Here is a 25,102-nt window from a genome sequence, read left to right on the forward strand (position 1 = left end):
AACTCCTCCGGGATGTAATAACGCTCCCGGAGCTTTTCCAGCGACGACCCGCTCACCACCGAGTCGAGGTCGTGCGGCCACATTAGAGCCTCAAGGGCTCGCGCCGCCTCCTCGTCCGGGGAAGACGGAGGCATGCTCTCCCGGACTCTGTCGAGGGACGAAGGCGAAGAGACAGGTGAGAAGGACATTCCTTACCGGCTTTTTGAACGCACAAGAGAGACGACGAGGGAGCGACTGTGGGATGGTGGCGTAGGAGAGGAGAAGGTGCGATGGCAGAAAAAAACTACGAGGTCCAAGACTCAGCAGCAGAAATCATAAAACGGGCAGAGTACGCCATTCATGTAAGAAAAAACCCGCCAAAAGAGACGTCCCTTCGTCTCCCCCTAGCGGCCGACAGCTCATCCGCACACCCACTCGCATCAGGGAAGACCAACGAACACCCCATCATAAATGCGGACCCAAAGCCGCTGCAGGAAACGACGTGGAGAACGGCCACTACGACTTCTCAACGCCTAAAAAGAGACGTGCTCCTCGGCCGCATGTTTCCCGAGACCACCTCCTCGGCGCGGCCAGCCCGTCCGAGACGTGCTCCTCGGCCGCATGTTTCCCGAGACCACCTCCTCGGCGCGGCCAGCCCGTCCGAGACGTGCTCCTCGGCCGCATGTTTCCCGAGACCACCTCCTCGGCGCGGCCAGCCCGTCCGAGACGTGCTCCTCGGCCGCATGTCCCCGAGACCACCTCCTCGGCGCGGCCAGCCCGTCCGAGACGTGCTCCTCGGTCGCATGTTTCCCGAGACCACCCCCTCGGCGCGGCCAGCCCGTCCGAGACGTGCTCCTCGGCCGCATGTTTCCCGAGACCACCCCCTCGGCGCGGCCAGCCCGTCCGAGACGTGCTCCTCGGCCGCATATTTCCCGAGACCACCTCCTCGGCGCAGCCCGTCCGAGACATGCTCCTCGGCCGCATGTTTCCCGTGACCACCTCCTCGGCGCGGCCAGCCCGCCCGAGACGCGCTCCTCGGCCGCATGTCCCCGAGACCACCATCTCGGCGTGGCCAGCCCGCCCGAGGCGTGCTTCCCGACCAAAGCACCTACGTAGCGCGGCCTGCTTGCCCCAGACATGAGTCCCAATCGTGACCCACGAAAAGAACCGCCGCTTACCGATCAAAAGCCACGCCTCGAATCCCCACCGTCCGATACCGAGCCATGGCTTCCTTTGGGGGAGGGATATGATATGGCAAAAAATGGTAAACCCCACTCTCGGCGACGCCCCCCGCACGTGGACAGGCGCGGCGCCCCAGGGAGGGCAACCAGGGCAACGGCCTGCGTCCGGACGTCAGCCTCACTGAGCCCACAGCCCCTTCAGTTGACCCAGCGCAGTAGAACGAGACAGAAGTGGGTAGCGGTTGAAGCTCGCCCATACCCTGCGATCCCCCGTTCCCATACGCAACGTCCTCAGCGATGTCGGACGCCATCAGAGATACGGCCCCGACCGACGGGATGGCGCACCCGAGAATGCCGAGTTCCCCTATAAACGTCCTCAAGCCAGAGGGAAGAGGTCAGGCTGGATTCCCCGAACAACTGCCGTCGCATTTCTCTAACTTGATCGTCGGAGGGGTCGGGCCGAGCTCCCGGCCTGACCTGTGTGCAGGTGCGAGACGGTGTCGCCTCTTCCCGAAGCTACGGCAGAGCTGCCTCCCGACCCGAGCCGCCGACCCGAACCGCCGACCCGACCCACCGAGCTCGGCCGCCGGGAGACCTCGAGGAGCGCCCCCACGGAGATCACCGCCTTCCGGACCCGAACCAAGCCGCGACGGCCCCGAGGCCACGGCTAAAAAAGTTACTTACCGTAACAATATCTACATACAATTTCATACTCATATCTACGATTGCAAAAGATATTTCATTGTAAATTTATTTACGTATGGCCTCTTTAGCAACGCACCATCTCGTAATATGATAGATGCATAATAAGAAGATATAACTCTTATTTAAAGTAAATCATAATTCATGTGTGCACGAGTAGATCATGGTATGTACAAAGAAAAATCATAGAATATTTATGAACTCCTAATCATACATCATGGCATATACGTGCACTTCCACATCATATATATCTATAAATGCATAAAACATGTCATGACAAATGGTATGACAACTACCTAATAAAGACATAAAAAATTTACTCTAAAGTAAATCAAAATACACTTATGAAATGATAATCATAGTACTTACAATTGAAATCATAATACATCTATGAACTTTTGCATCATATTTTATAATATATACGTGTATTCTAATATTACATGTCCTAGCATACATATTCACTCTTAGACCAGACATCGTAACATATATGTAGACCCTCACATTATAAATCATATTGTAATCATTGATAATTTCACCCTTACTATAAATTAATTACTAGAAATAATATATTATTTAATATATATTATTTTCCTACTTGTTTATGTAGTATGGTTAAGGAAATGATTAAAATTAATTTCCTTAATCATGTGAACAAGTGAATTTGTTTCGCTAAATTAAATTATTAATTAATTTATTTCCTAATGAGTGATATGATTTTTAGGATGTAAATAGTTCATATTCTATTTTTGTGTGTGAACCATAAGAAATGAATATTATATTTTTATCTTTGTGCAGAAGAGTAAAATATAAATAAATTTAAAATAAAATAAAATTATTATTTATCTTTGGAAGAGATCGCATTTTCACTGATATAAAGGGGCTCCTCGTTCCTTATTTCGTATCGAGCCTAACAATGAGAGAATTGAAAAGATGATTTCCGGAAGAGATGATCCTAAGGAGAGGAAAGTCGAGAAGAGGTAAAATCTTCTCTAATCAATCTTGATTCATATTTTAAAAATTTGATATTAAGATTGTTATACTTTCATGATGCATAATAATAATTTAATTTAAAATTTTTATAATGATAATTGATTTTAATGTTAGAATGATTATTTGACTTATAAGTAGGAGATAGTCAAACTGATAATACAAAGGTAACTTTTCATATTTAGAATATATTATTACCATAACCAATAGTTATTGTCTTCTTTCTTTTGAATTTAAACATCTTCATGAACTTAAATTGCAAAAATTTGAACAGAACAAAGGAAAAATATAAGAAACTTTTTTTATTTGTTATCATGAGAACTCTATACTTATAATTATAACAATTATGGACATGGTAGGCTTTCAAATCGATAAGGAGTGCTGCATGCATGGTGGAAAGGATGACAACGATAGTGATCTCGGAGAGAGCAGACCTGCTCGATCTAACATTCTTCAAAGGGCTTTACAAGGGCATAATGGTGATGCAAGTGAAAGGACAACTACTGGTAACCACCCATCTCGTGTATAACAATCAAAATAGGCTCGATTTCTAGAATAATAATGAATTATTTATCTCATGAGGCAGAAGTTTTAATAGATAAGGAGCTTCTTTATGGTCTTATACCCAATGCGAAAAGACACACAATTATAGGCCCCTACCCAAAGTGTGGTAGCTATGTCTTCCTAGCCATAACCATGTAGAAATTAACACCACATCATTCTCACTTTGAATTGCGCTAAAAATCACTGCAACACTACTATATAGAACTTGGTGTTTAGTTTCGCTATGAACGCAACCATTAGTAACATTTCTTTTGTTGACAGTAAGTTTTTTCACATTCATAACTTTGAACCGAGAAACACTACGTTTGATTCCATCAGGAACAATGCTATTTTAACAAATGAAATTATTTTAAGTTTATAGTATTATTTGTTTTTAGTAGTTATTTTAACCTTATATTCGTTCAAATATATTAAAAAAATATAATATTAGTTTTAATAGTTATATAATTTCATAAAATTTAATACAATAATAAATAATTCTTCAAGCCTTGTGTTCTCTAGAATTGGAGTTTCTAAGATATCATATAAAAATATCACATTGGACATCAATTCAATCCACCATTATCTTTGTCCAAAAGGGTTTAAATTTTAAACTCATGGGATAGTTCATTTATATCTAACAATTACTATTATTCATCGTAATCCAATCAAATCCATAAACTTATTAGCTCAAACCTCCTTTTTTATATTTTAAACATATTTAGATCACATTTCATCCTCTAAATGTATATCATACAAATATTTGAAACAGAAACCAAAAACTTAATATGTTGATTGTGGTGCTCTTCTTTTAATTCATCCTTTCATCTCACATACATAAATATTTTGAATGCAATGACATTATACATGATTCATTTTCACTTTCTACATAGCATAAAAGTTATAGATTTTGGATATTCATCACACCAATATTGCTCACAAAGTTTACAAATTATGGAGATAGTACCTTACGAAGGAAGAGGTTATTGCTCACAAAGTTTACAAATTATGGAGACAACACCGTAAGAAGGAAGAGGTTGTTTCTGGTTGAAAATAGGCCAAGAATAGAGTAGTGAAATGGCAAACTAGTAATCATACATATCTTTCTCAACCGCAAGCATATATATAAATAGCAAGTAATCGTTAACTTAGTGGTCAAAAATTACTTAAAATATATTTACAAGTTGATTACACGAGAAGAAGCCTTTTGCATGCCCTCAATATAAATGATTACTTCATTCAGATTATTGATACGCAAACAAAAGTGCTAATTTGGAGTATACATCGATCGCGGAGAAGACTTTTGATAATGAGTGTAGAATTAAGTATTATTGTGATTGGCTTGTTATCCCTCGTCTTAAGTGGGGTGAGGGTAGACATGGCTATCGGTGTTTACAATGTGAAAGATTACGGAGCAACAGGAGATGGCCAAACTGATAATACAAAGGTAGCTCTTCATGTTTATTATAAGTTATTACTATAAATCATTGTTTTTGTCTTCTTTCTCATGAATTTAAACATCTTCATTAACTTAAATTATAGCAAGATTGAGTGGAATAGAGGACAAACATAAGAAACATTTTGTATTGGTTATCACGACAACTTCATACTCACTGTTGTCAGAATTATGGACATGGTAGGCTTTCGAAGCAGCATGGAGTGCGGCATGCATGGTGGAAGGGAGAACAACGATAGTGATCCCAGAGGGTGCATACCTGCTTGGTCCAAGAATCTTCAGAGGGCCTTGCAAAGGCATAATGGTGATGCAAGTGAAAGGGCAGCTACTAGCATCCACCCATCTCGAAGTTTACAAAGAAAATTGGCTCGATTTTCAGTACATTAATGGACTAGTTATCTCAGGAGGTGGAAGATTCAATGGACAAGTAGCTTCTGCATGGCCTTATAACCAATGCAAAAAGATACTCAATTGCAAACCCCTACCGAAGGTATGCTAGCCTTGTCTTCCTTGTTCTAACCATGCAGAAATTAACACTACTTCGTTCTCACTTTGAAATGCACTAACAATTGCTGCAACACTACTGTATAGACCTTGGTGTTTAGTTTCGTCATGAACGCAACCATCAGCAACATCAATTTTATCGACAACAAGTTCTTCCACGTTCATGTCTTTAAATCTAGAAATATTACATTTGATTCCATTAGGATCAGTGCTCCTGGAGATAGCCCCAACACTGATGGCATCCACATCGCCGACTCGACCAATATCCAGGTTGCTAACTCGGTCATCGGCACTGGTGATGTTTGCATCTCCATCGGCTCGGGCTGCACCAATTTGACCATCTTTAATGTGTTATGCGGTCCTGGCCATGGCATCAACGTCGGTAGTCTCGGCAAAAATGCTGGTGAGAAAGATGTCATCAGGCTGAAAGTGATGCAATGCAATCTTACCGGTACAACAAATGGATTGAGGATCAAGACATGGCAATCTTCTTCATCTAGTTTGAAGGCCACTGATTTCCTCTTTGAACACATCATCATGAACAATGTCTATAACCCTATCATCATAGATCAGAACTATTGCCCAAATGCTAATTGTCCCGGAAAGGTATACCTTATTGCTCCTACTACTACTAAATATATCATTAGAGTTCTTAAATGGACTCAATCTTGAAATTTGTGCATCATTCCTTTCTCTATGTAGGATCCTTCTTTGGTTAAGATCACGAATATCAAGTATAGAAATATCACGGGGACATTTGCCTCACCAGTAGCTTATAAACTAGTTTGCAGTGTGGCTGCACCATGTGAGGGAGTACAACGGAAAAGACAAGCAAGCCCAAAATGCAACGTCTATTTGTGTTAATGTTTATGGCAGCTCCAATGGGAATGTGAAACCTGAGCCTTGCATCTAAATTCTTGGGTTGAGGCAAACAGGATGAACTGAACTTTTGCACACAAGAGTTCTTTTCCCTTCTTCTGCATCCTCTTTGTTCTTCTGCATCCTCTTTGTTACTTTGAGTATATACCTTATATTAGAAAAAAATAAATAAAGAAATTGGAGTACATGCAAATTGGCATCCAATGCATAGAAAAAAGATATCTAAAGTTAGTTTCATATTTTTCTGAAAAATATAAAGTAAATTTTTTGACATTATAATAATAAAGTATAGTTATCAATATTATCAAGTTGTTATTCGGCTATGCCCTCGGTCACTAGTTGAAATGTTGTGCCAACAATTCAGATTATATGTTTACTTATGAAAATACTTTAAAACATATAAATAATTTAAAATTTTATATAGTAAAAATCTAAAATATTATAATTAACAAAAATAAAAAAAAATAAAAATTAAACAAAACTTCAATCACATAAAATATGATAAAAATAATATCGTTAACTTATACTATAAATATAAACTTTTATGCACATTAAGTTACACATGATAATATATAAAATATCAAAAGGTGAATATAAAATTTAATTGCTTAAGCACGAATATCGATATAAATATAACTTACCTATACGACGATAGTTAAAAAATTACTTATTTTAATAATACAGGTACAATAATTAGAAGATATGATAATAAGAAAATGATCTAAGAAAAGACATGACTAGACATTTATGATGTTAGTCATAATAATACTTAGTATCGAAGAGATTTTATTGGAGAATCATTTTTATGAAAAAAATTAAAAAAAATCTAAAACAACACTTGACTTGGTATATTTTTGAAAATTTTGGGTTCTTTTACTTAAATGAATTCTATATTGTACTAGAGATTGATTAATTTTGATATGTGATCATGCTGATATAGTTACCTAATTTTCAAATTACCATTAAAGGAATAAAAAAATATTAATAAAAGAACAAAAAAGTTGTCATGATAAAGAGATTCAAGGATTAAAGAAAAACAAAAATACAGATGAATTATTCGGAAAAGTAGATTAGACAAAGCATTTAAGATTTTTGATCAATTAATTTTTGCTTTCCATATTTAATATGATGTTACATGATATTAGATAATCAATTTAATTACAGATTAAAAAAAATATGGACTTACATCGAAGGTTATGTAGGAAAAGATAAAGAATAGAAAAAAAGAAACCATAGAAAATATGAAGGATAGTTGGTTATGTGTTTAATTATCATTAGAATTTTAAATTTTCACATAGATTTATGCTATCTTATTGTTCTATGAAAAAGAGGTTTGAGAATTACGAAGTTTTATCGAATATTTATAATAAAAAATAAGTAAATGATAATTTCGTCAAGTCAGCTTATAAAGTAGCATGGTATATGTTTTCAATCAATGTATTTGTGTGCAAATTATAAACGTATATATCATACATAATTATTTAATAGACTAAAAAAATATTTTATTATTTAAAAAATATAAACATTTTATGTAAGTTTGTAACAAAAAATAAATAATGATTCATATAACAAATGAAATTATTTTAACTTTACAATGTTATTTGATTTTAGTTTTTATTTTAATATTGTATTCATTCAAATACATTGAAAAATCTATATTATTAGTTGTCATGCCTTAGCATTAGTCAAATTAATTGAGATATAAGTTTCAATTTTTAGTATGATAATATTCTAATCGTTACACACATCTTGAGTCAGAAATTAACCAAGTCTAAGAACTAAGCTGGTCGCAAATTTGGTGCCAAGCTATCAATACATCTTCTAAACACTACATTAGGGGTATACCTGGTAAAAGCACTCCAATCTTAGAGGATTTGCGAAGATAAAGTATTATATACTTAAGTTGTCTGATATAGTCTTAGGAACACACCTGAGCCTTGTTATAGGATTTCATGTAACATACTACTTCAAATTCTACATATATCATACATTTATGATTGAGATAAGATGATATTTTTTAGTTTACTACAACTATCAAACAGAGGGTAGCAGAAAAAAAAATATTTTATTGCTAAACAAAATGCAAGACCTCACCTATAGACCGTGATGCTTGATAGTTGTACATATGTTATAAACTTATAATCTCAAACCACATATGTATATTTGATCCAAAAAAATATGTACATAAAAATATGTTCAGAGGTTGTTATCTATATCTATTTTGACAAAGGCCCATACCTACTCACCTCTTTGCATATCATATGGATGGATTAATAATATTCTTATATAAAAAATAGGATCTATAATAAGTGATGACTTAGTAAATATAAGCTTTTTTGTGTTTTATTTAAGTGAGCTTGTATTATGTTACGTACAACTTAATTCATTTGCATGAAACTTTTCATGGTAATCTCACATTTTTATGACTTGTTTAGCAACTTGCAACCCTATAAAATAATAGATATAGAGTAAAGAGGTGTAGCTCTAAGTCAAAATAAATCATGATATATATATGCATGGATAGGTCCTAATACATGTAATAGAAACATAGTAGATTTATGAATTCTCACATCACATTTCACGATATCTACATACAATTTCATACTCACATATCTATGATTGCAAAAGATATTTCATTGTAAATTTATTTAAGTATGACCTCTTTAGCAACGTACCATCTCGTAACATGAAAGATGCATAATAAGAAGATATAACTCTTATTTAGAGTAAATCATAATTCATGTGTGCAGGTCATGGTATGTACAATGAAAAATCATAGTATACTTATGAACTCCTAATCATACATCATGGCATCTACATGCACTTCCACATCATATATATCTATAAATGCATAAAACATGTCATGACAAATGGTATGACAACTACCTAATAAAGACATAAAAATTTTACTTTAAAGTAAATCAAAATACAATTATGCAATGATAATCATAGTACTTATAGTTGAAATCATAATACATCTATGAACTTTTGCATCATATTTTATAATATATATGTGTATTCTCATACTACATGTCCTAGCGAACACATTCACTCCTAGACCATACATCGTAACATATATGTAGACCCTCACATTATAAATCATATTGTAATCATCGATAATTTCACCCTTACCATAAATTAATTACTAGAAATAATATATTATTTAATATATATTATTTTCCTACTTGTTTGTGTAGTATGGTTAAGGAAATGATTAAAATTAATTTCCTTAATCATGTGGACAAGTGAATTTGTTTAGCTAAATTAAATTATTAATTAATTTATTTCTTAATGAGTGATATGATTTTTAGGATGTAAATAGTTCATATTCTATTTTTGTGTGTGAACCATAAGAAATGAATATTATATTTTTATCTTTGTACAGAAGAGTAAAATATAAATAAATTTAAAATAAAATAAAATTATTATTTATCTTTGGAAGAGATCGCATTTTCACTGATATAAAGGGGCTCCTCGTTCCTTATTTCGTATCGAGCCTAACAATGAGAGAATTGAAAAGATGATTTCCGGAGGATATGATCCTAAGGAGAGGAAAGTCGAGAAGAGGTAAAATCTTCTCTAATCAATCTTGATTCATATTTTAAAAATTTGATATTAAGATTGTTATACTTTCATGATGCATAATAATAATTTAATTTAAAATTTTTATAATGATAATTTATTTTAATGTTAGAATGATTATTTGACTTATAAGTAGGAGATCGTCAAACTGATAATACAAAGGTAACTTTTCATATTTAGAATAGATTATTACCATAACCAATAGTTATTGTCTTCTTTTTTTTGAATTTAAACATCTTCATGAACTTAAATTGCAAATATTTGAACAGAACAAAGGAAAAATATAAGAAACTTTTTTTATTTGTTATCATGAGAACTCTATATTTATAATTATAACCATTATGGACATGGTAGGCTTTCAAATCGATAAGGAGTGCTGCATGCACGGTGGAAAGGATGACAACGATAGTGATCTCGGAGGGAGCAGACCTGCTCGATTTAACATTCTTCAAAGGGTTTTACATGGGCATAATGGTGATGCAAATGAAAGGACAACTACTGGCAACCACCCATCTCGTGTATAACAATCAAAATAGGCTCGATTTCTAGAATAATAATGAATTATTTATCTCATGAGGCAGAAGTTTCAATAGATAAGGAGCTTCTTTATGGTCTTATACCCAATGCGAAAAGACACACAATTATAGGCCCCTACCCAAAGTGTGGTAGCTATGTCTTCCTAGCCATAACCATGTAGAAATTAACACCACATCATTCTCACTTTGAATTGCGCTAAAAATCACTGCAACACTACTATATAGAACTTGGTGTTTAGTTTCGCTATGAACGCAACCATTAGTAACATTTCTTTTGTTGACAGTAAGTTTTTTCACATTCATAACTTTGAATCGAGAAACACTACGTTTGATTCCATCAGGATCAATGCTATTTTAACAAATGAAATTATTTTAAGTTTATAGTATTATTTGTTTTTAGTAGTTATTTTAACCTTATATTCGTTCAAATATATTAAAAAAATATAATATTAGTTTTAATAGTTATATGATTTCATAAAATTTAATACAATAATAAATAATTCTTCAAGCCTTGTGTTCTCTAGAATTGGAGTTTCTAAGATATCATATAAAAATATCACATTGGACATCAATTCAATCCACCATTATCTTTGTCCAAAAGGGTTTAAATTTTAAACTCATGGGATAGTTCATTTATATCTAACAATTACTATTATTCATCGTAATCCAATCAAATCCATAAACTTATTAGCTCAAACCTCCTTTTTTATATTTTAAACATATTTAGATCACATTTCATCCTCTAAATGTATATCATACAAAAATTTGAAACAGAAACCAAAAACTTAATATGTTGATTGTGGTGCTCTTCTTTTAATTCATCCTTTCATCTCACATACATAAATATTTTGAATGCAATGACATTATACATGATTCATTTTCACTTTCTACATAGCATAAAAGTTATAGATTTTGGATATTCATCACACCAATATTGCTCACAAAGTTTACAAATTATGGAGATAGTACCTTACGAAGGAAGAGGTTATTGCTCACAAAGTTTACAAATTATGGAGACAACACCGTACGAAGGAAGAGGTTGTTTCTGGTTGAAAATAGGCCAAGAATAGAGTAGTGAAATGGCAAACTAGTAATCATACATATCTTTCTCAACCGCAAGCATATATATAAATAGCAAGTAATCGTTAACTTAGTGGTCAAAAATTACTTAAAATATATTTACAAGTTGATTACACGAGAAGAAGCCTTTTGCATGCCCTCAATATAAATGATTACTTCATTCAGATTATTGATACGCAAACAAAAGTGCTAATTTGGAGTATACATCGATCGCGGAGAAGACTTTTGATAATGAGTGTAGAATTAAGTATTATTGTGATTGGCTTGTTATCCCTCATCTTAAGTGGGGTGAGGGTAGACATGGCTATCGGTGTTTACAATGTGAAAGATTACGGAGCAATAGGAGATGGCCAAACTGATAACACAAAGGTAGCTCTTCATGTTTATTATAAGTTATTACTATAAACAATAGTTTTTGTCTTCTTTCTCATGAATTTAAACATCTTCATTAACTTAAATTATAGCAAGATTGAGTGGAATAGAGGACAAACATAAGAAACATTTTGTATTGGTTATAACGACAACTTCATACTCACTGTTGTAACAATTATGGACATGGTAGGCTTTCGAAGCAGCATGGAGTGCGGCATGCACGGTGGAAGGGAGAACAACGATAGTGATCCCAGAGGGTGCATACCTGCTTGGTCCAACAATCTTCAGAGGGCCTTGCAAAGGCATAATGGTGATGCAAGTGAAAGGGCAGCTACTAGCATCCACCCATCTCGAAGTTTACAAAGAAAATTGGCTCGATTTTCAGTACATTAATGGACTAGTTATCTCAGGAGGTGGAAGATTCGATGGACAAGGAGCTTCTGCATGGCCTTATAACCAATGCAAAAAGATACTCAATTGCAAACCCCTACCGAAGGTATGCTAGCCTTGTCTTCCTTGTTCTAACCATGCAGAAATTAACACTACTTCGTTCTCACTTTGAAATGCACTAACAATTGTTGCAACACTACTGTATAGACCTTGGTGTTTAGTTTCGTCACGAACGCAACCATCAGCAACATCAATTTTATCGACAGCAAGTTCTTCCACGTTCATGTCTTTCAATCAAGAAATATTACATTTGATTCCATTAGGATCAGTGCTCCTGGAGATAGCCCCAACACTGATGGCATCCACATCGCCGACTCGACCAATATCCAGGTTGCTAACTCGGTCATCGGCACTGGTGATGATTGCATCTCCATCGGCTCGGGCTGCACCAATTTGACCATCTTTAATGTGTTATGCGGTCCTGGCCATGGCATCAGCGTCGGTAGTCTCGGCAAAAATGCTGGTGAGAAAGATGTCATCGGGCTGAAAGTGATGCAATGCAATCTTACCGGTACAACAAATGGAATGAGGATCAAGACATGGCAATCTTCTTCATCTAGTTTGAAGGCCACTGATTTCCTCTTTGAACACATCATCATGAACAATGTCTATAACCCTATCATCATAGATCAGAACTATTGCCCAAATGCTAATTGTCCCGGAAAGGTATACCTTATTGCTCCTACTACTACTAAATATATCATTAGAGTTCTTAAATGGACTCAATCTTGAAATTTGTGCATCATTCCTTTCTCTATGTAGGATCCTTCTTTGGTTAAGATCACGGATATCAAGTATAGAAATATCACGGGGACATTTGCCTCATCAGTAGCTTATAAACTAGTTTGCAGTGTGGCTGCACCATGTGAGGGAGTGGAGCTCAGTGACATTAGCTTGGAGTACAACGGAAAAGACAAGCAAGCCCAAAATGCAACGTCTATTTGTGTTAATGTTTATGGCAGCTCCAATGGGAATGTGAAACCTGACCCTTGCATCTAAATTCTTGGGTTGAGGCAAAAGGGATGAACTGAACTTTTGCACACAAGAGTTCCTTTCCCTTCTCCTGCATCCTCTTTGTTACTTTGAGTGTATACCTTATATTAGAAAAAAATAAATAAAGAAATTGGAGTACATGCAAATTGGCATCCAATGCATAGAAAAAAGATATCTAAAGTTAGTTTCATATTTTTCTGAAAAATATAAGGTAAATTTTTATGACATTATAATAATAAAGTATAGTTATCAATATTATCAAGTTGTTATAATGCTATGCCCTCGGTCATAATTGAAATGTTGTTCCAACAATTCAGACTATATGTTTACTTATGAAAATACTTTAAAACATATAAATAATTTAAAATTTTATATAGTAAAAATCTAAAATATCATAATTAACAAAAATAAAAAAAAATAAAAAATTAAACAAAACTTCAATCACATAAAATATGATAAAAATAATATCGTTAACTTATACTATAAATATAAACTTTTATGCACATTAAGTTACACATGATAATATATAAAATATCAAAAGGTGAATATAAAATTTAATTGCTTAAGCACGAATATCGATATAAATATAACTTACCTATACGACGATAGTTAAAAAAATACTTACTTTAATAATACAGGTACAATAATTAGAAGATATGATAATAAGAAAATGATCTAAGAAAAGACATGACCAGACATTTATGATGTTAGTCATAATAATACTTAGTATCGAAGAGATTTTATTGGAGAATCATTTTTATGAAAAAAATTAAATAAAATCTAAAACAACACTTGACTTGGTATATTTTTGAAAATTTTGGGTTCTTTTACTTAAATGAATTCTATATTGTACTAGAGATTGATTAATTTTGATATTTGATCATGCTGATATAGTTACCTAATTTTCAAATTACCATTAAAGGAATAAAAAAATATTAATAAAAGAACAAAAAAGTTGTCATGATAAAGAGATTCAAGGATTAAAGAAAAACAAAAATACAGATGAATTATTCGGAAAAGTAGATTAGACAAAGCATTTAAGATTTTTGATCAATTAATTTTTGCTTTCCATATTTAATATGATGTTACATGATATTAGATAATCAATTTAATTACAGATTAAAAAAAATATGGACTTACATCGAAGGTTATGTAGGAAAAGATAAAGAATAGAAAAAAAGAAACCATAGAAAATATGAAGGATAGTTGGTTATGTGTTTAATTATCATTAGAATTTTAAATTTTCACATAGATTTATGCTATCTTATTGTTCTATGAAAATGAGGTTTGAGAATTACAAAGTTTTATCGAATATTTATAATAAAAAAATAAGTAAATGATAATTTCGTCAAGTCAGCTTATAAAGTAGCATGGTATATGTTTTCAATCAATGTATTTGTGTGCAAATTATAAACGTATATATCATACATAATTATTTAATAGACTAAAAAAATATTTTATTATTTAAAAAATATAAACATTTTATGTAAGTTTGTAACAAAAAATAAATAATGATTCATATAACAAATGAAATTATTTTAACTTTACAATGTTATTTGATTTTAGTTTTTATTTTAATATTGTATTCATTCAAATACATTGAAAAATCTATATTATTAGTTGTCATGCCTTAGCATTAGTCAAATTAATTGAGATATATGTTTCAATTTTTAGTTTGATAATATTCTAATCATTACACACATCTTGAGTCAGAAATTAACCAAGTCTAAGAACTAAGCTGGTCGCAAATTTGGTGCCAAGCTGTCAATGCATCTTCTAAACACTACATTAGGGGTATGCCTGGTAAAAGCACTCCAATCTTAGAGGATTTGCGAAGATAAAGTATTGTTTACTTAAGTTGTCTGATATAGTCTTAGGAACACACCTGAGCCTTGTTATAGGATTTCATGTAACATACTACTTCAAATTCTACATATATCATACATTTATGATTGAGATAAGATGATATTTTTTAGTTTACTACAACTATCAAACAGAGGGTAGCAGAAAAAAAAAAATTTTATTGCTAAACTAAATGCAAGACCTCACCTATAGACCGTGATGCTTGATAGTTGTACATATGTTATAAACTTATAATCTCAAACCACATATGTATATTTGATCCAAAAAAATATGTACATAAAAATATGTTCAGAGGTTGTTATCTATATCTATTTTGACAAAGGCCCATACCTACTCACCTCTTTGCATATCATATGGATGGATTAATAATATTCTTATATATAAAATAGGATCTATAATAAGTGATGACTTAGTAAATATAAGCTTTTTTGTGTTTTATTTAAGTGAGCTTGTATTATGTTACGTACAACTTAATTCATTTGAATGAAACTTTTCATTGTAATCTCACATTTTTATGACTTGTTTAGCAACTTGCAACCCTATAAAATAATAGATATAGAGTAAAGAGGTGTAGCTCTAAGTCAAAATAAATCATGATATATATATGCATGGATAGGTCCTAATACATGTAATAGAAACATAGTAGATTTATGAATTCTCACATCACATTTCACGATATCTACATACAATTTCATACTCACATATCTATGATTGCAAAAGATATTTCATTGTAAATTTATTTAAGTATGACCTCTTTAGCAACGTACCATCTCGTAACATGAAAGATGCATAATAAGAAGATATAACTCTTATTTAGAGTAAATCATAATTCATGTGTGCAGGTCATGGTATGTACAATGAAAAATCATAGTATACTTATGAACTCCTAATCATACATCATGGCATCTACATGCACTTCCACATCATATATATCTATAAATGCATAAAACATGTCATGACAAATGGTATGACAACTACCTAATAAAGACATAAAAATTTTACTTTAAAGTAAATCAAAATACAATTATGCAATGATAATCATAGTACTTATAGTTGAAATCATAATACATCTATGAACTTTTGCATCATATTTTATAATATATATGTGTATTCTCATACTACATGTCCTAGCGAACACATTCACTCCTAGACCATACATCGTAACATATATGTAGACCCTCACATTATAAATCATATTGTAATCATCGATAATTTCACCCTTACCATAAATTAATTACTAGAAATAATATATTATTTAATATATATTATTTTCCTACTTGTTTGTGTAGTATGGTTAAGGAAATGATTAAAATTAATTTCCTTAATCATGTGGACAAGTGAATTTGTTTAGCTAAATTAAATTATTAATTAATTTATTTCTTAATGAGTGATATGATTTTTAGGATGTAAATAGTTCATATTCTATTTTTGTGTGTGAACCATAAGAAATGAATATTATATTTTTATCTTTGTACAGAAGAGTAAAATATAAATAAATTTAAAATAAAATAAAATTATTATTTATCTTTGGAAGAGATCGCATTTTCACTGATATAAAGGGGCTCCTCGTTCCTTATTTCGTATCGAGCCTAACAATGAGAGAATTGAAAAGATGATTTCCGGAGGATATGATCCTAAGGAGAGGAAAGTCGAGAAGAGGTAAAATCTTCTCTAATCAATCTTGATTCATATTTTAAAAATTTGATATTAAGATTGTTATACTTTCATGATGCATAATAATAATTTAATTTAAAATTTTTATAATGATAATTTATTTTAATGTTAGAATGATTATTTGACTTATAAGTAGGAGATCGTCAAACTGATAATACAAAGGTAACTTTTCATATTTAGAATAGATTATTACCATAACCAATAGTTATTGTCTTCTTTTTTTTGAATTTAAACATCTTCATGAACTTAAATTGCAAATATTTGAACAGAACAAAGGAAAAATATAAGAAACTTTTTTTATTTGTTATCATGAGAACTCTATATTTATAATTATAACCATTATGGACATGGTAGGCTTTCAAATCGATAAGGAGTGCTGCATGCACGGTGGAAAGGATGACAACGATAGTGATCTCGGAGGGAGCAGACCTGCTCGATTTAACATTCTTCAAAGGGTTTTACATGGGCATAATGGTGATGCAAATGAAAGGACAACTACTGGCAACCACCCATCTCGTGTATAACAATCAAAATAGGCTCGATTTCTAGAATAATAATGAATTATTTATCTCATGAGGCAGAAGTTTCAATAGATAAGGAGCTTCTTTATGGTCTTATACCCAATGCGAAAAGACACACAATTATAGGCCCCTACCCAAAGTGTGGTAGCTATGTCTTCCTAGCCATAACCATGTAGAAATTAACACCACATCATTCTCACTTTGAATTGCGCTAAAAATCACTGCAACACTACTATATAGAACTTGGTGTTTAGTTTCGCTATGAACGCAACCATTAGTAACATTTCTTTTGTTGACAGTAAGTTTTTTCACATTCATAACTTTGAATCGAGAAACACTACGTTTGATTCCATCAGGATCAATGCTATTTTAACAAATGAAATTATTTTAAGTTTATAGTATTATTTGTTTTTAGTAGTTATTTTAACCTTATATTCGTTCAAATATATTAAAAAAATATAATATTAGTTTTAATAGTTATATGATTTCATAAAATTTAATACAATAATAAATAATTCTTCAAGCCTTGTGTTCTCTAGAATTGGAGTTTCTAAGATATCATATAAAAATATCACATTGGACATCAATTCAATCCACCATTATCTTTGTCCAAAAGGGTTTAAATTTTAAACTCATGGGATAGTTCATTTATATCTAACAATTACTATTATTCATCGTAATCCAATCAAATCCATAAACTTATTAGCTCAAACCTCCTTTTTTATATTTTAAACATATTTAGATCACATTTCATCCTCTAAATGTATATCATACAAAAATTTGAAACAGAAACCAAAAACTTAATATGTTGATTGTGGTGCTCTTCTTTTAATTCATCCTTTCATCTCACATACATAAATATTTTGAATGCAATGACATTATACATGATTCATTTTCACTTTCTACATAGCATAAAAGTTATAGATTTTGGATATTCATCACACCAATATTGCTCACAAAGTTTACAAATTATGGAGATAGTACCTTACGAAGGAAGAGGTTATTGCTCACAAAGTTTACAAATTATGGAGACAACACCGTACGAAGGAAGAGGTTGTTTCTGGTTGAAAATAGGCCAAGAATAGAGTAGTGAAATGGCAAACTAGTAATCATACATATCTTTCTCAACCGCAAGCATATATATAAATAGCAAGTAATCGTTAACTTAGTGGTCAAAAATTACTTAAAATATATTTACAAGTTGATTACACGAGAAGAAGCCTTTTGCATGCCCTCAATATAAATGATTACTTCATTCAGATTATTGATACGCAAACAAAAGTGCTAATTTGGAGTATACATCGATCGCGGAGAAGACTTTTGATAATGAGTGTAGAATTAAGTATTATTGTGATTGGCTTGTTATCCCTCATCTTAAGTGGGGTGAGGGTAGACATGGCTATCGGTGTTTACAATGTGAAAGATTACGGAGCAATAGGAGATGGCCAAACTGATAACACAAAGGTAGCTCTTCATGTTTATTATAAGTTATTACTATAAACAATAGTTTTTGTCTTCTTTCTCATGAATTTAAACATCTTCATTAACTTAAATTATAGCAAGATTGAGTGGAATAGAGGACAAACATAAGAAACATTTTGTATTGGTTATAACGACAACTTCATACTCACTGTTGTAACAATTATGGACATGGTAGGCTTTCGAAGCAGCATGGAGTGCGGCATGCACGGTGGAAGGGAGAACAACGATAGTGATCCCAGAGGGTGCATACCTGCTTGGTCCAACAATCTTCAGAGGGCCTTGCAAAGGCATAATGGTGATGCAAGTGAAAGGGCAGCTACTAGCATCCACCCATCTCGAAGTTTACAAAGAAAATTGGCTCGATTTTCAGTACATTAATGGACTAGTTATCTCAGGAGGTGGAAGATTCGATGGACAAGGAGCTTCTGCATGGCCTTATAACCAATGCAAAAAGATACTCAATTGCAAACCCCTACCGAAGGTATGCTAGCCTTGTCTTCCTTGTTCTAACCATGCAGAAATTAACACTACTTCGTTCTCACTTTGAAATGCACTAACAATTGTTGCAACACTACTGTATAGACCTTGGTGTTTAGTTTCGTCACGAACGCAACCATCAGCAACATCAATTTTATCGACAGCAAGTTCTTCCACGTTCATGTCTTTCAATCAAGAAATATTACATTTGATTCCATTAGGATCAGTGCTCCTGGAGATAGCCCCAACACTGATGGCATCCACATCGCCGACTCGACCAATATCCAGGTTGCTAACTCGGTCATCGGCACTGGTGATGATTGCATCTCCATCGGCTCGGGCTGCACCAATTTGACCATCTTTAATGTGTTATGCGGTCCTGGCCATGGCATCAGCGTCGGTAGTCTCGGCAAAAATGCTGGTGAGAAAGATGTCATCGGGCTGAAAGTGATGCAATGCAATCTTACCGGTACAACAAATGGAATGAGGATCAAGACATGGCAATCTTCTTCATCTAGTTTGAAGGCCACTGATTTCCTCTTTGAACACATCATCATGAACAATGTCTATAACCCTATCATCATAGATCAGAACTATTGCCCAAATGCTAATTGTCCCGGAAAGGTATACCTTATTGCTCCTACTACTACTAAATATATCATTAGAGTTCTTAAATGGACTCAATCTTGAAATTTGTGCATCATTCCTTTCTCTATGTAGGATCCTTCTTTGGTTAAGATCACGGATATCAAGTATAGAAATATCACGGGGACATTTGCCTCACCAGTAGCTTATAAACTAGTTTGCAGTGTGGCTGCACCATGTGAGGGAGTGGAGCTCAATGACATTAGCTTGGAGTACAACGGAAAAGACAAGCAAGCCCAAAATGCAACGTCTATTTGTGTTAATGTTTATGGCAGCTCCAATGGGAATGTGAAACCTGACCCTTGCATCTAAATTCTTGGGTTGAGGCAAAAGGGATGAACTGAACTTTTGCACACAAGAGTTCCTTTCCCTTCTTCTGCATCCTCTTTGTTACTTTGAGTGTATACCTTATATTAGAAAAAAATAAATAAAGAAATTGGAGTACATGCAAATTGGCATCCAATGCATAGAAAAAAGATATCTAAAGTTAGTTTCATATTTTTCTGAAAAATATAAGGTAAATTTTTATGACATTATAATAATAAAGTATAGTTATCAATATTATCAAGTTGTTATAATGCTATGCCCTCGGTCATAGTTGAAATGTTGTTCCAACAATTCAGACTATATGTTTACTTATGAAAATACTTTAAAACATATAAATAATTTAAAATTTTATATAGTAAAAATCTAAAATATCATAATTAACAAAAATAAAAAAAATAAAAAATTAATCAAAACTTCAATCACATAAAATATGATAAAAATAATATCGTTAACTTATACTATAAATATAAACTTTTATGCACATTAAGTTACACATGATAATATATAAAATATCAAAAGGTGAATATAAAATTTAATTGCTTAAGCACGAATATCGATATAAATATAACTTACCTATACGACGATAGTTAAAAAAATACTTACTTTAATAATACAGGTACAATAATTAGAAGATATGATAACAAGAAAATGATCTAAGAAAAGATATCATACATTTATGATGTTAGTCATAATAATAATTAGTATCGAAGAGATTTTATTGGACAATCATTTTTATGAAAAAAATTAAATAAAATCTAAAACAACACTTGACTTGGTATATTTTTGAAAATTTTGGGTTCTTTTACTTAAATGAATTCTATATTGTACTAGAGATTGATTAATTTTGATATTTGATCATGCTGATATAGTTACCTAATTTTCAAATTACCATTAAAGGAATAAAAAAATATTAATAAAAGAACAAAAAAGTTGTCATGATAAAGAGATTCAAGGATTAAAGAAAAACAAAATTACAGATGAATTATTCGGAAAAGTAGCTTAGACAAAAATATAATATTAGTTTTAATAGTTATATGATTTCATAAAATTTAATATAATAATAAATAATTTTTCAAGCCTTGTGTTCTCTAGAATTGGAGTTTCTAAGATATCATATAAAAATATCACATTGGACATCAATTCAATCCACAATTATCTTTGTCCAAAAGGGTTTAAATTTTAAACTCATGGGATAGTTCATTTATATCTAACAATTACTATTATTCATCGTAATCCAATCAAATCCATAAACTTATTAGCTCAAACCTCCTTTTTTATATTTTAAACATATTTAGATCACATTTCATCCTCTAAATGTATATCATACAAAAATTTTGAAACAGAAACCAAAAACTTAATATGTTGATTGTGGTGCTCTTCTTTTAATTCATCCTTTCATCTCACATACATAAATATTTTGAATGCAATGACATTATACATGATTCATTTTCACTTTCTACATAGCATAAAAGTTATAGATTTTGGATATTCATCACACCAATATTGCTCACAAAGTTTACAAATTATGGAGATAGTACCTTGCGAAGGAAGAGTTTATTGCTCACAAAGTTTACAAATTATGGAGACAACACCGTACGAAGGAAGATGTTGTTTCTGGTTGAAAATAGGCCAAGAATAGAGTAGTGAAATGGCAAACTAGTAATCATACATATCTTTCTCAACCGCAAGCATATATATAAATAGCAAGTAATCGTTAACTTAGTGGTCAAAAATTACTTAAAATATATTTACAAGTTGATTACACGAGACGAAGCCTTTTGCATGCCCTCAATATAAATGATTACTTCATTCAGATTATTGATACGCAAACAAAAGTGCTAATTTGGAGTATACATCGATCGCGGAGAAGACTTTTGATAATGAGTGTAGAATTAAGTATTATTGTGATTGGCTTGTTATCCCTCATCTTAAGTGGGGTGAGGGTAGACATGGCTATCGGTGTTTACAATGTGAAAGATTACGGAGCAATAGGAGATGGCCAAACTGATAACACAAAGGTAGCTCTTCATGTTTATTATAAGTTATTACTATAAACAATAGTTTTTGTCTTCTTTCTCATGAATTTAAACATCTTCATTAACTTAAATTATAGCAAGATTGAGTGGAATAGAGGACAAACATAAGAAACATTTTGTATTGGTTATAACGACAACTTCATACTCACTGTTGTAACAATTATGGACATGGTAGGCTTTCGAAGCAGCATGGAGTGCGGCATGCACGGTGGAAGGGAGAACAACGATAGTGATCCCAGAGGGTGCATACCTGCTTGGTCCAACAATCTTCAGAGGGCCTTGCAAAGGCATAATGGTGATGCAAGTGAAAGGGCAGCTACTAGCATCCACCCATCTCGAAGTTTACAAAGAAAATTGGCTCGATTTTCAGTACATTAATGGACTAGTTATCTCAGGAGGTGGAAGATTCCATGGACAAGGAGCTTCTGCATGGCCTTATAACCAATGCAAAAAGATACTCAATTGCAAACCCCTACCGAAGGTATGCTAGCCTTGTCTTCCTTGTTCTAACCATGCAGAAATTAACACTACTTCGTTCTCACTTTGAAATGCACTAACAATTGTTGCAACACTACTGTATAGACCTTGGTGTTTAGTTTCGTCACGAACGCAACCATCAGCAACATCAATTTTATCGACAGCAAGTTCTTCCACGTTCATGTCTTTCAATCAAGAAATATTACATTTGATTCCATTAGGATCAGTGCTCCTGGAGATAGCCCCAACACTGATGGCATCCACATCGCCGACTCGACCAATATCCAGGTTGCTAACACGGTCATCGGCACTGGTGATGATTGCATCTCCATCGGCTCGGGCTGCACCAATTTGACCATCTTTAATGTGTTATGCGGTCCTGGCCATGGCATCAGCGTCGGTAGTCTCGGCAAAAATGCTGGTGAGAAAGATGTCATCGGGCTGAAAGTGATGCAATGCAATCTTACCGGTACAACAAATGGAATGAGGATCAAGACATGGCAATCTTCTTCATCTAGTTTGAAGGCCACTGATTTCCTCTTTGAACACATCATCATGAACAATGTCTATAACCCTATCATCATAGATCAGAACTATTGCCCAAATGCTAATTGTCCCGGAAAGGTATACCTTATTGCTCCTACTACTACTAAATATATCATTAGAGTTCTTAAATGGACTCAATCTTGAAATTTGTGCATCATTCCTTTCTCTATGTAGGATCCTTCTTTGGTTAAGATCACGGATATCAAGTATAGAAATATCACGGGGACATTTGCCTCACCAGTAGCTTATAAACTAGTTTGCAGTGTGGCTGCACCATGTGAGGGAGTGGAGCTCAGTGACATTAGCTTGGAGTACAACGGAAAAGACAAGCAAGCCCAAAATGCAACGTCTATTTGTGTTAATGTTTATGGCAGCTCCAATGGGAATGTGAAACCTGACCCTTGCATCTAAATTCTTGGGTTGAGGCAAAAGGGATAAACTGAACTTTTGCACACAAGAGTTCCTTTCCCTTCTTCTGCATCCTCTTTGTTACTTTGAGTGTATACCTTATATTAGAATAAAATAAATAAAGAAATTGGAGTACATGCAAATTGGCATCCAATGCATAGAAAAAAGATATCTGAAGTTAGCTTCATATTTTTCTGAAAAATATAAGGTAAATTTTTATGACATTATAATAATAAAGTATAGTTATCAATATTATCAAGTTGTTATAATGCTATGCCCTCGGTCATAGTTGAAATGTTGTTCCAACAATTCAGACTATATGTTTACTTATGAAAATACTTTAAAACATATAAATAATTTAAAATTTTATATAGTAAAAATCTAAAATATCATAATTAACAAAAATAAAAAAAAAATAAAAAATTAAACAAAACTTCAATCACATAAAATATGATAAAAATAATATCGTTAACTTATACTATAAATATAAACTTTTATGCACATTAAGTTACACATGATAATATATAAAATATCAAAAGGTGAATATAAAATTTAATTGCTTAAGCACGAATATCGATATAAATATAACTTACCTATACGACGATAGTTAAAAAAATACTTACTTTAATAATACAGGTACAATAATTAGAAGATATGATAACAAGAAAATGATCTAAGAAAAGATATCATACATTTATGATGTTAGTCATAATAATAATTAGTATCGAAGAGATTTTATTGGACAATCATTTTTATGAAAAAAATTAAATAAAATCTAAAACAACACTTGACTTGGTATATTTTTGAAAATTTTGGGTTCTTTTACTTAAATGAATTCTATATTGTACTAGAGATTGATTAATTTTGATATTTGATCATGCTGATATAGTTACCTAATTTTCAAATTACCATTAAAGGAATAAAAAAATATTAATAAAAGAACAAAAAAGTTGTCATGATAAAGAGATTCAAGGATTAAAGAAAAACAAAAATACAGATGAATTATTCGGAAAAGTAGCTTAGACAAAAATATAATATTAGTTTTAATAGTTATATGATTTCATAAAATTTAATATAATAATAAATAATTTTTCAAGCCTTGTGTTCTCTAGAATTGGAGTTTCTAAGATATCATATAAAAATATCACATTGGACATCAATTCAATCCACAATTATCTTTGTCCAAAAGGGTTTAAATTTTAAACTCATGGGATAGTTCATTTATATCTAACAATTACTATTATTCATCGTAATCCAATCAAATCCATAAACTTATTAGCTCAAACCTCCTTTTTTATATTTTAAACATATTTAGATCACATTTCATCCTCTAAATGTATATCATACAAAAATTTTGAAACAGAAACCAAAAACTTAATATGTTGATTGTGGTGCTCTTCTT

At 32.8% G+C, this 25,102-nt stretch overlaps 4 protein-coding genes across 4 annotated transcripts; all 4 read left to right on the top strand.

The window, feature by feature from the left end:
* The first annotated feature begins 1,496 nt into the window (after window positions 1–1,496).
* LOC103974168 (polygalacturonase-like) lies at window positions 1,497–10,337 on the top strand. The gene is made up of 7 exons (XM_065152285.1): window positions 1,497–1,647; window positions 3,209–3,355; window positions 5,033–5,161; window positions 5,253–5,338; window positions 5,440–5,958; window positions 6,055–6,157; window positions 10,168–10,337. The coding sequence occupies exons 1-7, from the start codon at window positions 1,497–1,499 to the stop codon at window positions 10,335–10,337; spliced, it is 1,305 nt and encodes a 434-aa protein (XP_065008357.1).
* A 1,392-nt stretch (window positions 10,338–11,729) lies between these two features.
* LOC135638830 (exopolygalacturonase-like) lies at window positions 11,730–13,250 on the top strand. Its single transcript, XM_065152293.1, has 5 exons — window positions 11,730–11,798; window positions 11,992–12,111; window positions 12,212–12,297; window positions 12,515–12,917; window positions 13,014–13,250. The coding sequence occupies exons 1-5, from the start codon at window positions 11,730–11,732 to the stop codon at window positions 13,248–13,250; spliced, it is 915 nt and encodes a 304-aa protein (XP_065008365.1).
* A 5,447-nt stretch (window positions 13,251–18,697) lies between these two features.
* LOC135638835 (exopolygalacturonase-like) lies at window positions 18,698–20,218 on the top strand. Its single transcript, XM_065152303.1, has 5 exons — window positions 18,698–18,766; window positions 18,960–19,079; window positions 19,180–19,265; window positions 19,483–19,885; window positions 19,982–20,218. The coding sequence occupies exons 1-5, from the start codon at window positions 18,698–18,700 to the stop codon at window positions 20,216–20,218; spliced, it is 915 nt and encodes a 304-aa protein (XP_065008375.1).
* A 1,964-nt stretch (window positions 20,219–22,182) lies between these two features.
* On the top strand, window positions 22,183–23,703 carry LOC135638837 (exopolygalacturonase-like). Its single transcript, XM_065152307.1, has 5 exons — window positions 22,183–22,251; window positions 22,445–22,564; window positions 22,665–22,750; window positions 22,968–23,370; window positions 23,467–23,703. Exons 1-5 carry the CDS (start codon window positions 22,183–22,185, stop codon window positions 23,701–23,703), a joined length of 915 nt encoding a protein of 304 aa, XP_065008379.1.
* The last annotated feature ends 1,399 nt before the right edge of the window (window positions 23,704–25,102 follow it).

The sequence above is a fragment of the Musa acuminata genome, chromosome BXJ1-3, assembly GCF_036884655.1.
Source record: "Musa acuminata AAA Group cultivar baxijiao chromosome BXJ1-3, Cavendish_Baxijiao_AAA, whole genome shotgun sequence".
Lineage (NCBI taxonomy): Eukaryota > Viridiplantae > Streptophyta > Magnoliopsida > Zingiberales > Musaceae > Musa > Musa acuminata.